The sequence below is a fragment of the Chanodichthys erythropterus genome, chromosome 8 (assembly GCF_024489055.1).
Source record: "Chanodichthys erythropterus isolate Z2021 chromosome 8, ASM2448905v1, whole genome shotgun sequence".
Lineage (NCBI taxonomy): Eukaryota > Metazoa > Chordata > Actinopteri > Cypriniformes > Xenocyprididae > Chanodichthys > Chanodichthys erythropterus.
This window is the reverse complement of record NC_090228.1, coordinates 20,165,365-20,180,768: the sequence shown is the minus strand read 5'-3', so window position 1 is coordinate 20,180,768 and position 15,404 is coordinate 20,165,365. Positions and strand designations below refer to the sequence as shown.

The window sequence follows — 15,404 nt, the reverse complement described above, 5'->3', positions numbered from 1 at the left end:
ACTGATTTTATTACAGTATATTGGAGCATATTGGACCAGAAGACCACTGACTTTTTCGATGACATTGAGACTTGGCTGTATATGTTATGTTTAACGCTGTTTTGAGGTTGTGTGTGAACAGGACTCACTGTCAAAATGTCATTAAATCAGTGCTGACAATGCCAGAACAAGCTCTCTATTGATGGTATATAAATATTAGCATGCACGTACGAGCATGTACAAGGTTGCGATGCTCTGTCGTACTGTAAGAAGTCTGCTTTCAAAGAGTTTGACCTATCACAGATTTTGGCACAATTAGACTTAAAAGTAAATTTCTTTGACAGTGTCATGAGACTGCATAAACTATGCATTTGACGAATGCATTCTATTCCAGCATTATTATTATTATTTATTAGAGTTATTCTACATTTACTGCCATTTTGGTGGTGAATAACAGGTGCCTTTACCAGAACCTGACACCTTTTCTAACAAAGTGTCAACAAGACTAACGAAACTATTGTGGACTTCGAGAGAGGCCCCTATAGTGCGAGTGAAAGGCTTCAAGTATCTCAAGGTCCACACCTTAGAGAGCTTTACATGGACCACACGCACCACAGATTAGTTAGGCCACAATAGTACCCCTACCTTTGGTGCCTGGGGATGTCTCGGATGGCCCCCATGATCTGCATTTCTCTGTAAAAAGGTGCACAATTGAAAGCATTCTCCCAGGTAGACCTACTGACTGCTGTGGAAGTTCCACACACAAAAAGTTGTAGGGTGGTGTGGATCCATTTATGCAGTTTAAGATGTCTGGAGGACAAAATTTGGATAGTAATAGCTTTAAAGTCTTTTACATTTTTGTATTTGTCAGTGAAGAAAAGTAAACACGGCGTCAAATGCAGCATTTGAAATGGTAAAATTTGAATAGTTACAATAAATACAGAAAATAAACAGAATATTCTCTCAGTTGAAGTATCCATTCAGATTTTAAGCACAGACCAGCAATAGACAAACTGTATCAATACGCAAAGGGTGCAGCAGTTTTTTTGTTTTTTTTTGAGTCCAAAATAAAAAATAAAAAAAATAATAAATATATATATATATATATATATATATATATATATATATATATATATATATATATATATATATATATATATATATATATATATATATTATACACACACACACACACACACACACACACAGATTTTTAATATTTTTATAATTTTAAAAGAAGTTTTGTCTGCTCACCAAGATTGCATTTATTTAATTAAAAATACAGTAAAAACAGTAATATTGTGAAATATTATTACAATTTAAAATAACTGTTTTCTATTGGAATATAATATAAAATGTAATTTATTCTTGTGTTGGAAAAGCTGAATTTTCAGCATCATTACTCCAGTCTTCAGTGTCACATAATCCTTCAGAAATCATTCTAATATGCTGATCTGCAGCTCAAAAAACATGTATTATTATTATTATAAATGTTAAAAACAGTTGTATACTTTTTTTTTCAGGATTCCTTGATGAATAGAAAGTTCAAAAGAACAGCATTTATCTGAAATACAAAGCTTACGTAAGCTTACCGTTCAAAAGTTTGGGGTCAGTAAGAATTTTTATTTTTATTTTTTTTTAGAAGAATTTAAAGAAATTAATTTTTTTTCAGCAAGGATGCATTAAAATCAAAAGACAGTAAAGACATTTAAAATGTAACAACAGATTATATTTCAAATAAACTCTGTTCTTTTGAACTTTCAATTCATCAAAAAATCCTGAAAAAAAAATATTGTACACAAATATTCTATACACAATAAATGTTTCTTGAGCAGCAAATCAGCATATTAGAATGATTTCTGAAGGATCATGTGACACTGAAGACTGGAGTAATGATGCTGAAAATTCAGCTTTGCATCACAGGAATAAATTAATTTGTCAAATATATTCAAATATAAAACAGTTATTTTAAATTGTAATAATATTTCACAATATTACTGATTTTACTGTAATTTTAAATAAATAAATGCAGCCTTAGTGAGCAGACGAAACTTCTTTTAAAAACATTAAAAATCTTACCGATCCCAAACTTTTGAACGGTAGTGTATATTTATATTTTATATTTTAAGTGACTGTCTTAACCACACACTATAGGCTAAAACAGTTGTCAAATTTTAAATGTCTAGCTACTTACATCTTACATCTTACATCTCAATTGTAGGATGCAAGTTCAGCTTTGCCATCACAGAATTACATTTCATTTTAAAGGTGCTCTAAGTGATTCTGGGTGGAGCAACTTCCTGTTGACGTTCGAAGTGTTGTCAAACAAAACAGAGGCTAGCTAGATCCTCCTAGCTAGATATATTAAAATAGAATGTTATATTAAACTGTAATCATTTTTTTCTGTTTTCAGGCTCATTTTCAAGATTTTTTTTTTTTTTTTTAGTTTGTTCTGAAGCAAGCATGCTTTAACTTGCTCAGTAAATGTGAGATCTCCATATTCAGTAGTCCTCTAAGAGACAGAGACCTAGACAGACAAATGAGAGCTAGACGCGAGATTACACGGGATTGGGTTGCCAGGTGCCTTCCCAAACTGTGCAAAAACATTATTTGAGTATCTGGTTAACTCAGAAAGCAGTGAGACATTAATCATGTGACCGGCACAAGATCCACAGCACTTAATTCAGTTGCAAATGCACTGATTCACTAATTGAAACATTTGTTTGCAGTCGATTAACATTTACATTTTGTCTTTCTAGGAAGAGAACTTTGGGTCTTAATACTGGGTCAACATCCCAGAGAACACAGAACGGGCATCCCGGAATTCAAATACGTTGGTAACATGCACGGAAACGAGGTAATGCAGCTGTGTTCCTTGGTTATTATTGTAGAGCACGGTTATATTTTCACCAGGTCTTGCATAGTAAGCTCTTCAATATTACTGAACTGCTTCTAAAGAACCCAGTCTTGCATGTCTGTTTTCTTTAGATGAGGCTAAATTGGGAATTGGAGGCTTCTTTAAATAGATCCAGCTCTGCGTTTGTTTAGGGTTTTTTCTTTTTTCTTTTTTCTTGTTTGGGCGAGAAGGGGCCAGCGCTGGTCTGAAGGGGCGTATTTGGTAAGGGGTGTGTGGGAAAAGCGGTCTGTGCACAAAAGCATTACAGTCCGAGAAACCGTCCGGGACGCCAGTGAGGAGCAGTGGACTGTGACCCTCACCAAAAAAAAAAAATATTCCAAGGTGGGCTGTGGAGGGGGATCTTTTCACCAGTGTGCTCCTCCCCCAAGCCCACTCAGAACTATTGTGAATTCAGTATTTCCTGTCTTTGTGAGAAGACTAAACCAAAAAAAAAAAAAAAAACTTGACTCTATCTCATTTTAATTTGCAGGGACGACTATTCACTTTTTCCGAATGACTCTACTGCATTTTAAATTATGGGTGGCACTTCTGGTTTGGGGAACTTCAACTCTAAATGACTGAAACAAATAATTTCAAATAAGGTTGCAGTTCAGTTAATCGTTCATCAGTTTTACTGAACAAGCATACATTTTCCATCATGCTCTGTTTTTATCTATAAGAAAAATAATGTAAATCTTCAAATTTTAATGTGACATTGGTATCACGAGAATATCTTTGACTATCTCGTTTCAGTCTGCTGTGTTCTTCCAGATTAGTTTATTTTTCTTTTCCACTGTGAATATGGACAAGTCAACCGATACTAAACTATTGTGGTCTACTCTCCTGATTTAATGAACATATCCCATAAATAATTCACTGGAATGCAGTAAGAATCACTCATTTTCTCCCCAAATCCTCATTATGTCTCTTTTAGTTTTACAGTTGTTCAACTCAAGCAATTTTAAGGTTAAATCTGCGTTAAATTAATGGTGTGAGTTTGGGGGAGAACTATCAGATTTTCTGACCAACAGCTGACTGGTTGCAGGACTAATAGGCTGGTAGGACAGTTTGAGGAAACAATCATTGATGTAGCTAGATGTGTGTTTGACTTTATGCAGCACTACTCGGACCGATCTGTGCCTGACCTGCAGTGCATTTCAGTTAGAAATGTTGTCTGACATGAGACCACAAGCTCCAGAGGTGTAAAGAGTACCTGAAAACCATAAAAGTACAGATACCTTACAGTGAAAACTTGAGTAAAAGTCTTAGAATATCTGATTTTAACAGTACTTGCGTATTTTACTCATGCTGAATATAGGCTCAAAGATTCACTAGTTCTGAACACCTGAGAGACATGCCTGTGAAAATAAGAAACAATTGATTTGTAAGATGAGAATTCATGTTTATTTTCTGAAATCAAAATAAAACTGAACACTTCAATATTACAGTAAAGCAAGGTCAACACAACAGCCTCTTAAACATCTACAAACTCTCAAGTCCCAGTTGAGCTGAAGTAAACCAATATCCTTCAAACATGTCTTGTCAATATAGTGGATAATGGGTGTGACGAGACGGGTAGCTCACAAGATGAGACGAGAAATCCTCAATGACGAAATACATGACTAAAAAATAGTCTGCAGGTGCATTTCAAATATTTTAACTAATCATCTTGCAATAAATGTCATTTTAGTTCTACTTTCTGAGTATGAATTATCATACGTAAAAGACAATAAGCACTGTAAAAGGTTTTGCCACAAACTCAACTGACTGGCTTCTCTCCTGTATGATTTAATATGAGTTTCTTCAGGCCTTACTGTACATGATTTATGAGCTTCTACAACGTTTGACCTCCTAACTGAACTCCTTTCCACAAACTGATCACAGAAATAAAAATATAGAATATAAAAAATGGTAACCCTTTACAATAAGGTTCATTTGTTAACATTAATGTATTAACTAACACGAACTAACAATGAGCAATATGTTTGCTACATTATTTATTAATCTTTGTTAATGTTAGTTAATAAAAATCGTCATCGTTCACAGTGCATTAACTAATGTTAACAAATGCATTTAACATTAAGATGAATAAATGCTGAAGAAGTATTGTTCTTAGTTTATAACTAAAGTAGTTAACTAATGTTAGTTAACCTTATTTTAAAGTGTTACCATAAAAATGGACAGTTTTATCTTGGTCTTATTAAGTGCAAACAATACGTGCAACTGTGCAACCATAATCAAAGTCTTCTCACAATATTAAAAAAGTGCAAATAGAGACCTTTTTTTTTTTTTTTTTTTTTTTCTTCAATCATGATACAGAGCTGAGAGATGGTTACAAGTACACAGAGATAGCTTTCATATTGGGATATATCTGCATGCATCAGGAAGCAGCTTTCAAAATGCGGGGTATTTAAATCGCATTTGAATACGAGCTTTTGTTTACGCTCGCTTTCGCGGTCGCGTGTACTCTGTGAATAGGGAGCGGCGGCGACCTTTATCCAGCTAAATTAAATGTTTTTTAATTCTATAAAAAGCAAAACGACAGTGGAGGCATAATGTAAATGCAGTAGACAGCTTTTCACTTCGACGAGAAATCTCGTCACATTTCAATCTCGTGAGATCTCGTGGCACAAGATCTCGTCACACCCCTAGTGGATAAATAAACTAATATTAAGTAAAATTAAATAGTCAAAGTATACAAATATATATTTATTAACCGTCACTTGTTGCCACCTGGTGGTGTAACGATGTAATCGATAAAATTGTTATTTGAAGCTATTTGATGCTATTGTTATTTGAAGTTATTTTCAAAAATTGATTCTCTGTAGGCATCACTGTTTATATCTGAATTATAAACTTTTATCCCAGTGCTTATGTGATAATTTGAATATTTGTAAGAGAAGTAACTATACAGTGTGGTTGAAATAGCTGTTTGTGAAGCGGCAGCGCCAACTCAGATTTTAATATTTCATTTTAATAGACACAGGAGAATTGTTGTAATTTAGGAATGAGATCGCATGTGTGTTTAAATCAAGATCGCATTCATTTAACGATTAATTGTGCAGCTCTAATAGCAACACATTAAAAAAACAACTTAAAACTTAAACCAGATAAACACACCCTGGCAACTTGGTAGTAAGTGCTCATTGCAGTATTCTGTCATTTTGTAGTTTTATCAGTTATTTTTTGTAATATCAAAATAACACAATTCACCTTCAAAAGATTTCATGTATATCAGTAGCTACTGTACATTTCTCCAGTGACCTTTTTAAATTTAGCTAGTCAAAGCTTTACTTATCTGACAGCAGCTGCAGCACAAAGGTGTCATCTAATGAGACCGCTTCCTGTCTGGTGTTTGAAGAGGGCCACTGTTCAGATCACGCAAATGCAAGGAAGCTGTTTGAACATCCAGGGTGGGAGTTGCATTTCAAAAAAACTGTAAACATGTAAACATTACTCAAATTAGTCACATAAGCATTACCCATCAGCATCCACGAGTGCCAGACCTTTAATACACCACTAAAGTGCTCATATGATGGTCTGAGTCTCTTAATGAGCCCATAAGACAGAACATGATCCTTTTGTGTAAACCTGAAAGGCAAACAGTCTCTTTTAAACGTCTAGCTAAAGAGAGCATGCAGACTGTAAACAAAGACAGAGCTAGTATGGATTACTGAGGGATGAAAGAGGAGAATTATGCATTACATTAATGCATTACTCAGAATAAAAGTAAATAATTGCATTACTTTGGGCATCATTTATAAAACAAACAGAATTGTTATGTCTGAATCATCTGTGTTTAATTTATTGCAACAAGTTTGTTCATGAAGTTCAATTGATGCTTTAGCAACATCAAGGTTTTAGATTCATTAGTTTCTGTGTTTATTGGGAAATGTTTCTTTATGCATTCATTGGATGCTTTTAAAATGCGTTAAAGGCAAATGGTTTTACAAACGATCTGGATGAATTTGTTCTGCTCATGTTTCATGATTGGCTGCTAGGTGGCTGCACACTAGCAATGTGTTTTTGTTTTTTTCTTGTTTGGCTTTGCTGGTTCATAATTCTGGAGGGGGCCAAGCGGAGGGGTTATATTATCGATGAGCCCCCAGTGTGAGTTTTCTTTTAAGGCGACAGTTATTTTAGAGCATTATTTTAAATTCCCCCCCGACTGGACATTCTAAAGCGCTTAACGTGAAAAAGCTTACTAAGACAGTGTTATTAACAAACCAGTAAACACCATACTAACAAAGCATACTACGTACAGAAAAGCAGATGAGCCCAGAATATGAACGCAGCACGTTTAATTACACGTTAAGCATTTTCCTGCCATAAAGAAAATGAATGGATTAATGTACTAAGACAGTGCCATTAAAAGACCAAACTTAGAAACACTATACTAATAAAGCACACTATACAGAAAAATTGGTTTGTGCAGAATTTAATCTTTTAATATCACTTACAGGCTACATTAAGCAACGTTAAATGTTTTTAGAACGGGTTTTGTATGTGAGGAAAACGTTTTACTGCTTTTCTCAACTGCTTTTCTGTACATAGTATACTTAATTAGTGTGATGTTTACTGAATTTGGTTTGTTAATATCACTGTCTTAGTACATTTTTCCCGAAATACATAAATATAAGTGGCTGGTGGACTGGGAGAAGAGAGCAAACTATATTGTTTCATACGCAATGTTTCTGATATGAATGAAAAACTTTGTCAAATTATATTGGAAAGGATAATTGCTGCTTCTACATCAGTGTTAATAAACTATAAAAGTCTTTTTTTATATATAGCCTAGTACTTCATTTAAATGTCTATTTAATTGTTTGAAACCTCAAATAAACATTATGTGGTTGAAAACACTGAATAGTTGTGAAATATGAAAACCACTGAGCGCGTCCATCTCTGGCTCAGCGCCAGCAGCACGAAAGCAGGTTTGAATTTAGCGGTGACGCACTGAACGCACATGTTAAAGGGTTAAAATCAATCATGTTTCGGGGGTGCACATATCAGGGGGTACATATCTGATCTGAGGGGGCAATGCCCCCTTTTGCCCCCTCGTGGTACCGGGCCTGGTTCTAGAGTGTGCTAGTTGATTGCTTATGCATGTTATGTAAATGTTTTAAACTGTTTTCCTTTATCGGCGTAAGGTCATAAACGGCTTAAGAATACACAGATCGATATTTGGAAATACCACTGGGAAATAACCTGATGTTTAAAGTCTTGTAAAAGCATTTTTCTTGGTTTGTTGTGTTATTGATTTGCATGTAAACCAGTAAAACAGGTTATTTAAAGGGGTGGGTGATTATGATTTCACTTTTTTAACTGTAGTTAGTGTGTAATGTTGCTATTTGAGCATAAACAACGTCTGCAAAGTTATAATGCTCAAAGTTCAATGCAAAGGGAGATATTTTCTTTTACAGAATTCTGTTTAAGAACTACAGCAAACGGCTGGTAGGGACTACAACAAGTTTCTTCCCAGATTAGTGACATCACTAACACTAAAATTTACATAAACCCTGCCCCCGAGAACATGCAACAAAGGAGGTGAGGCCATGTTGGGCTGGTTTGGAGAAGAGGAAGAGTTGTTGTAGTTGAGTGTTGTTACCATGCCGTCATTTTACGCTGTCATTTTATGCTTCACAAACGAGGGTCAATTCAACGCTGGATTTGCACAAAAGATTAACATGACGGCACATGCTAGTCGATGAGTTGAATCAACTCCACAGCAACTACATAAATTTGTCCACTAACCGTTCAGAAACGTCCATTTGCATTCTAAAAGTTGTAACTTCTTCCTGAGTCTCTCCATCAGTGTTCGACTCTGGTTTGAACAATGTAAGGCTGATGTAATGTAAGGTTGTTTATGCACAGTTACTGACAATCGTCATATTGGCTGCGTGAGATTCTCCAGTTTTGTTGTTGTTGAGTAAATTAAGTGTGACCTGTTAAAGCTCTGCCCTCTTTTGGAAAGCGGCTCGGGAGCAGCAGCTCATTTGCATTTAAAAGTACATACACAAAAACTTTCTTTTTTTTTTGCTCACACTCAAATAGGGGCAGATTTGACATGATCTGTGGGGTATTTTGAGCTGAAACTTCACAGACACATTCTGAGGACATCAGAGACTTATTACATCTTGTAAAAGGGGTATTATAGGTCCCCTTTAAACTATTTTTTTCAAAGTTATTAGAGAGTAGTGGTGTGCATATAAAGGTGCCCGGTGTCCAAATTTGATCACTGGATTTCATTCACAACTTAAAGCACACTATATTTGTAGACTAATTTAGAGAATAGTGAGTGAAGGTTTTGGAGGCGATTTCAGATACAGCCCAAGTTTGACAGGTTACTTTTTAAAGTCTATTGGATTTTTCACCCGTTTTATCATCCAAATGAAAACCATAAATACATTTGAAAAATAATAGCATGCCTCTTCTCAAAAAGCTGCACCATTTGAGGAGCATTCATGTCTGTAACATAAATAGACATGCCAGAATTGAATACCAAGTAAAGGAGCAACAGTAGTGATGCTTGCCATTAGTGCACAATGCTTATTCGGAGTATCATTTTGTATATAATCATGTAAAATCATGATGACATTAAGTAACCAACAGTGAGAGGAATTTGTGGAAGGCTGAAGTCCAGTGAATGTGTAACACAGGGTCTGATGACCTTCGGCCTCCGTTCATTGTGTTTGACTTGTCTTTTTCCAGCTCTGGTTTTACTTCTATCTTAAATTATTCTGCTGCACGCTGCTCCAGCCAGACCGGACTCACAGCCTGCACAAGCTGCGCTGCATGAAAGCACGATTGTGAATATACAGACTGATCTTAGTCCTACCAGAGGTTTTCAACAGTAGCTCCCTTTTCCCCCTGCTTTCTCTATCTCTCTCTCACTCTCGATTTGACCCTCAAAAATGTACCTTCAAACAGTAGCATGATAAAAAGGATTGTAAAAAATGTTAAGGGAGTTATGACGAGCTAGAGTTTGGGTGGTCTTGACAAAATGTTAAGCTGTGGGTATAATGTGTATCTGTGTTTATCTAGGACAATTCTCTTGTTGTCTACGTGCCAACTTAAACAAGCAGCCCGTGTGTCTCAGTAATCAGAAATAGATCTATAAATATTCTCCTCTGGTTTAGTTATTTCATTCAATTTGAAAAAAAAAAAGGTTTTCATACTGTAGCCTTCTCACTGAAGTTAAGTTTTTTTTTTTGTTTTTTTGTTTTTTTGTTTTTTACAAAGCCAGATTTTTGACCAGCAGTATTAAACATGAAGTCTAGTTCAAGTCTGGTTAAGAACTGCCTACTTAGACGTGAAAATACCATCTGTCCAACATGTAAGGGACCAATAACAGTTAATTTTGGTTTAAATATATTGAGAGTGGAAATATCAACTACTGTACAGAAAAAAAAATCTTAAAGGTTAATTTAATTAAAAAATAGAGATAGAATTTAAAACAAAAGTGTTCACTTTTCTGTTTTGAGTCTTCTTTTAATTTCAAGTGATATGTTATAGAGATTACTCATGCTATATTTTTCGGTTTTGAAAATGGCATTGGTTGATAATCATGTCTGCATAGGTTTTTGATGATCAGCCAATTAGAGGTTGGCTGATAATGAATTTTTACAGATAACCAAGTTGGGCAGTACCTGATGATAACTGATTAATTAACCAATAGTTATTAAAATGAAAACTGATAAAAAAAAAATCAATTTTTATATATATATATATATATTTTTTTTTTTTAATTCATCTGCAATAATAAATAATAATTATTTAATTATTAGTCTGCATTTACATTGCTTGATGCAGTCAAATCTTAATGCATTTCAAATCTGTTTTGACATTTTTGTTGCATCCATTTCTATGGTTAGTTGGTCAATCATTACAATTTCGAAAGTGAATCGTGCATTCATATGTGAATGTCACTTCCGAAACTTTGCAGCATGTATGTGGGCGTTGCTCCTCTAAGCAGTATGAAAAACAAAACTTTATTCAAATTCTGAATGTATATAATATAGCCCAGAAAGAGCACTCCTTTTATAGTCACTAAAAACTGTCACTCATCTGTTCATCTCTCAAAGTTCCATTATAATCAATGAAGCTGTCTACACTGCATAATGAATCTCTTATTTATATCGTGTCTACACTTGATTTGTTATGAGTCAGAGGAATCAAGAGCATGTAGCACTGAACATAAATGCAAAAACAGGTTGTAAATAGAAACCTTTGATGCTCTCTAGTCTAGAGCAGAAACACACATATGCACTTGTGCGTTTGTCAAATCTGTTTTAATCTGTCAAATCTGTACCTATTACATTATCAACCGATGATGCTGTAGCTTTTGTTTGAGGGTGCTTAGCAAAAGAACAAGCATTCTCACATCAAAACTTTAAATATGCAACTTAGCTGGCTAGCTTTGCCCAACTGGATATAAACGAATGCAAATAGACCTTAACAATCATGATATTTAAACATTAGTTTTGGATTTGCGTGTATTTTTCCCACATTATTCTAATCGCTTGAGGTACTACTGTTAATGTCCTCTCAGCCCTGTCGCCAGCATACTGCTGTTCTTCACTAATGTAGCATCTAGTCAACAAATAGTCCTACCCCTATCCCTACCCCTACCTATAACGTATCCCTAAAACCAGATAGAAATGATTGGTGGATAACACCTAACCCTGATTGTAAGCCTAAACTTGATATAAACTGTAAACTTGTCCCTCAAATCTGATTGGTTGATTGGAATGTTGTTCCAGATCAACAAAGAACATGTTGTGCTTGGTGAAATCAAATTCACCTGTTGTATACATACTTTTTTTTTATTGTCATAATTTTTAAATCTGCATCTGATGTATTCTGTTAGCATCACTTGTCAAAACAAACACCACAAGTCTTCAGTAATAGTTTTTATTTTGCCTCTAGAGGCCACTTTCATACTGTGACAGTCACTCCCGCAACAACCAGAAAAAACTATCGGTGTGTATTATTGCCGATAACCGATCGACAACTGTGACATTGGTCAACCTCTACATCAGCCAATCACTCATTCAATTGCTTTTAAACCACTCCAATGTAATATGATGTAAAATATTCGGTTCTGGTGCTCTGTCTGTGAAGCTTATCACACACCCGAATCAGAAAGCCGCTTCTCAGACAGCATGCAAAAGTTCTCTTTTTCGATTTTAATGTGCTTGAGCCACAAAAACACACACAACAAAGTCCATTTTTGGCAAGTGTCCTCTAAAGCACTGTCTTAAATGGAGTTATAAGTCCTTGTCAATCAACCAAATTTCAGAAACTTCCCCGGCTCATTTTTTATTTTGTTCATATTTTTTTGAAGATGAACATATAGTTATGAACAATAGTGATGAAAGCCAAAATATTAAATGACATGAATGAATATTTTTAAGTAATCCACTCCAGTGGATTCATTCTTGAGTTACAGAACATAATTTGTTCTTCAGATATTCCTCTTTTAAAAGAAAAAATAAATCGGCTGTATGCAAAGTGACCCACATTTGGTTTTTGACCCCTAAAAATGTGTTAAATACAATTTAACACTTTACTCATAGAGCCACATTGAGATCCCCATATCTCTGGAAATGAACCATACAAGGCTTTAAAAACTGTTTAAAAAATGTTTAAGAATCTAAAAGGATATTAAGATATCTTTAATAATACTTGAGTAACAGGCATGCAAACTTTCAAACTTTTTCCATTTATGAAATGTCACCAAAGGCAAATAATGCAATGAAGATTGCTAAAGTCAACAGATTTAAAGGATTGGTTTACTTTCAAATGATGATAATCCCAAGCTTTACTCACCCTCAAGCCATCCTAGGTGTATATGACTTTCTTCTTTCTGATGAACACAATCGGAGATATATTAATAAATATCCTGATGCGTCCGAGCTTTATAATGGCAGTGAACAGGGTTCACGAGATTGAGCTGAAGAAGTGCCTCCATCCGCTTTGACACTGTCACATAAGACACGTGTTTTATCTGCTCAATATATGTAACATGATGGTTTTATGTATATTTGAGTTTTAATTGGGTTACATGTTGTCTTAGCCATTTTATTCCTCTTACTTATTTTAATGTTTGTATGTCTTTAAATGACTCTGGGTCTGCCTGTCATGTGACTGATCACATGACAGGAATAAGGAAGTAAGCCAGTATAAAGGAGGCAGCATGACAAACAATCAGCCCCTCATTACAAATGTGATCACCTGTGAGCTGGACTGTGGAGTTTAATTTTATGGACTTACCTTTCCAGCAAACCACATCACTTTTCTGTCGGATTATCACTTCTGTGGACTTTGTATATTCACCGGTGGACACTTTCACATTGGGACTTTCAGCACATTACTAGGACTCTTTTAGGGTATGGTGCAAATGGACTCCCTGCTTTTAAACGACCTAAGTTTTATTGTGTTGTTTTAAGTTCCATGTGGAAATTGTAAATACACTTTATTTATTCATTTCTGTTGTCTGTCTCATCTTTTTAAACACTCCAAAAGCTCACACAGTATAATCTGACCCCAGTTTTAATTCATGTAAAATCGACCTATTTGGCCGATCGTTACACCGCATCCATTCATCATAAACGTGTACTCCACGTGGCTCCGGGGGGTTAATAAAGACCTTCTGATGCGTTTGTGTAAAAAAAAATAAAAATACATATTTAACAAGTTATGTAGTAAAATATCTAGCTTCCGCTAGAACACCTTCCCTATTCAACGTATGAAGAAAGTGTAAAACTCTTGGAGTTTAAAAAGCTTACGCTACATCCTACGCTTTCCCTGTTCAACTTACGGAAAATGTGTAACTGACCAGATGCCAGTTTACAATTTGGTGGAAGCTAGATATTTTACTTCATAACTTATTAAATATGGATGTATATTTTTTACACAAACGCATCGTTTCACTTCTGTTATTCTGCACTTTCTTCAGCTCATACTCGTGAACCCTGTTCACTGCCATTTATAAAGCTTGGATGTGTCAGGATATTTATTAATATTTCTTCGTTTGTGTTCATCAGAAAGAAAAGTCATACACCTAGGATGACTTGAGGGTGAGTACAGCTTGGGCTTGTTGTGAACTAATCCTTTTACACAGAGACCTCCCAGTCTCTGTGTAAAAATAAAATGATGATGCTGCCATCTTTCTGAAGTCATTTTACCCCCCTGTAATTTGGCTCCAAATCTCAGGTGAAAATTGTCCTCTACAAATTTCTTTCTTCTTGATTTATTTCTTTCACCAGAAAAGAAATTATCAAAATTAACATTTTTAGCCAGGGACCTCTAGGGCCGGTTGCATAAACCACTTAGACTAGTCTTAAAAGTTAAAAACTTAAAAGACACTAATGTTTTTCTTGAAGAGTGGTCCTAACTTTTTAAAGTCTGTTACATAAAAAGGTAAATTGGTGTAATTGGAATTGGAAAAACAACATTGATTACCCCTTGGTTATCTGCAAGTTGGTCAAACTAGTTCTTAATATAGTGACTAAGTTTATGCAACTGGCCCCTGGTTGAGTCGACACAGAATGACCCTTAAATGAATGTAAAGAGCTGAAACTATTGTCTTTTCATATTAACATAAGATTTCATGACATAAAAGGATAGGAATCTATAGCCAGATAAACTCACAGCACTTTAGTATGTCACTAAGACGAGAATTCCTCCTTAAATTATTAAACTGGACCCTTCTACCATTTCTTCTCTCACAGGTGTTTCATTTCACCAACAAGTGTAAGCTTGGCCTAAAATGCATCACCCACAGGTGTGAGGGATCTGTCTGTGCCCTCACACACATGCTGAAATGTTTTGGGAATTGATCTAGTGGTGTTTTCAATGTAAGCATCAGGGTGCCGTATGAAGAACATCATGTTTTTCAGGCCTGGCGTTGGGCCCTGTGATCATGTCTGAGGCGCTGAAGGGTCTGAGGGTGTGCCGTTTGTGTTGGTCTTTTGAAGAAGAAACAGTACACAGTTCTTGGATCTTGTTGTAGTTCACTGTTTTCACCCACAATAGATGAACACTATGCAAATTGCATGGTAAACAAAAACCAAACCACATCACTGAACTTTTTAACAGAAAACTAATGACACATCAACTAAATGTAATGTAAACATGATGTAAAATGTTCAGGCACTTTTAAGATGTGTCAATGAGACGTGAAACCAGGCTTTATTATTTTCTCTGAGCAGTATAATCGCCATTGGAGCAGATGTGTTTGTTCTGAGATGAGTCAGTGAGTAAGTGCTGATGGGGACAGGGAGAACTAGAGGACTCAATATATCATCATCAGTGGTCTTATGGAGCCAGTGGTTGTGTGTTGTATGGACTTAAAATGCAAATTGTCTGAAGGAACAGGCGAAAAACTTGGTATACCACTAGCTTATTGAAGATGTGTCAAAGAGACGTGGAAAAACAGATGTATTTTGTTGCATGTTTCAAAGTGAAAATGCTTCTACAGGCTCACGGATTAAGAGCAGTTCGCAATCAGTGAATACCACTTATG

At 35.3% G+C, this 15,404-nt stretch overlaps 1 protein-coding gene across 4 annotated transcripts in view; it reads left to right on the top strand.

The window, feature by feature from the left end:
• The window catches only part of cpm (carboxypeptidase M), a 51,722-nt gene that overhangs the window by 12,479 nt on the left and 23,839 nt on the right, over window positions 1-15,404 (top strand). For all 4 annotated transcript variants that reach the window (XM_067392250.1, XM_067392251.1, XM_067392253.1 and 1 more), the window contains exon 3: window positions 2,739-2,836. In XM_067392250.1, the coding sequence (XP_067248351.1) occupies window positions 2,739-2,836 (98 nt within the window). The remainder of the gene's footprint in view (window positions 1-2,738; window positions 2,837-15,404) is intronic.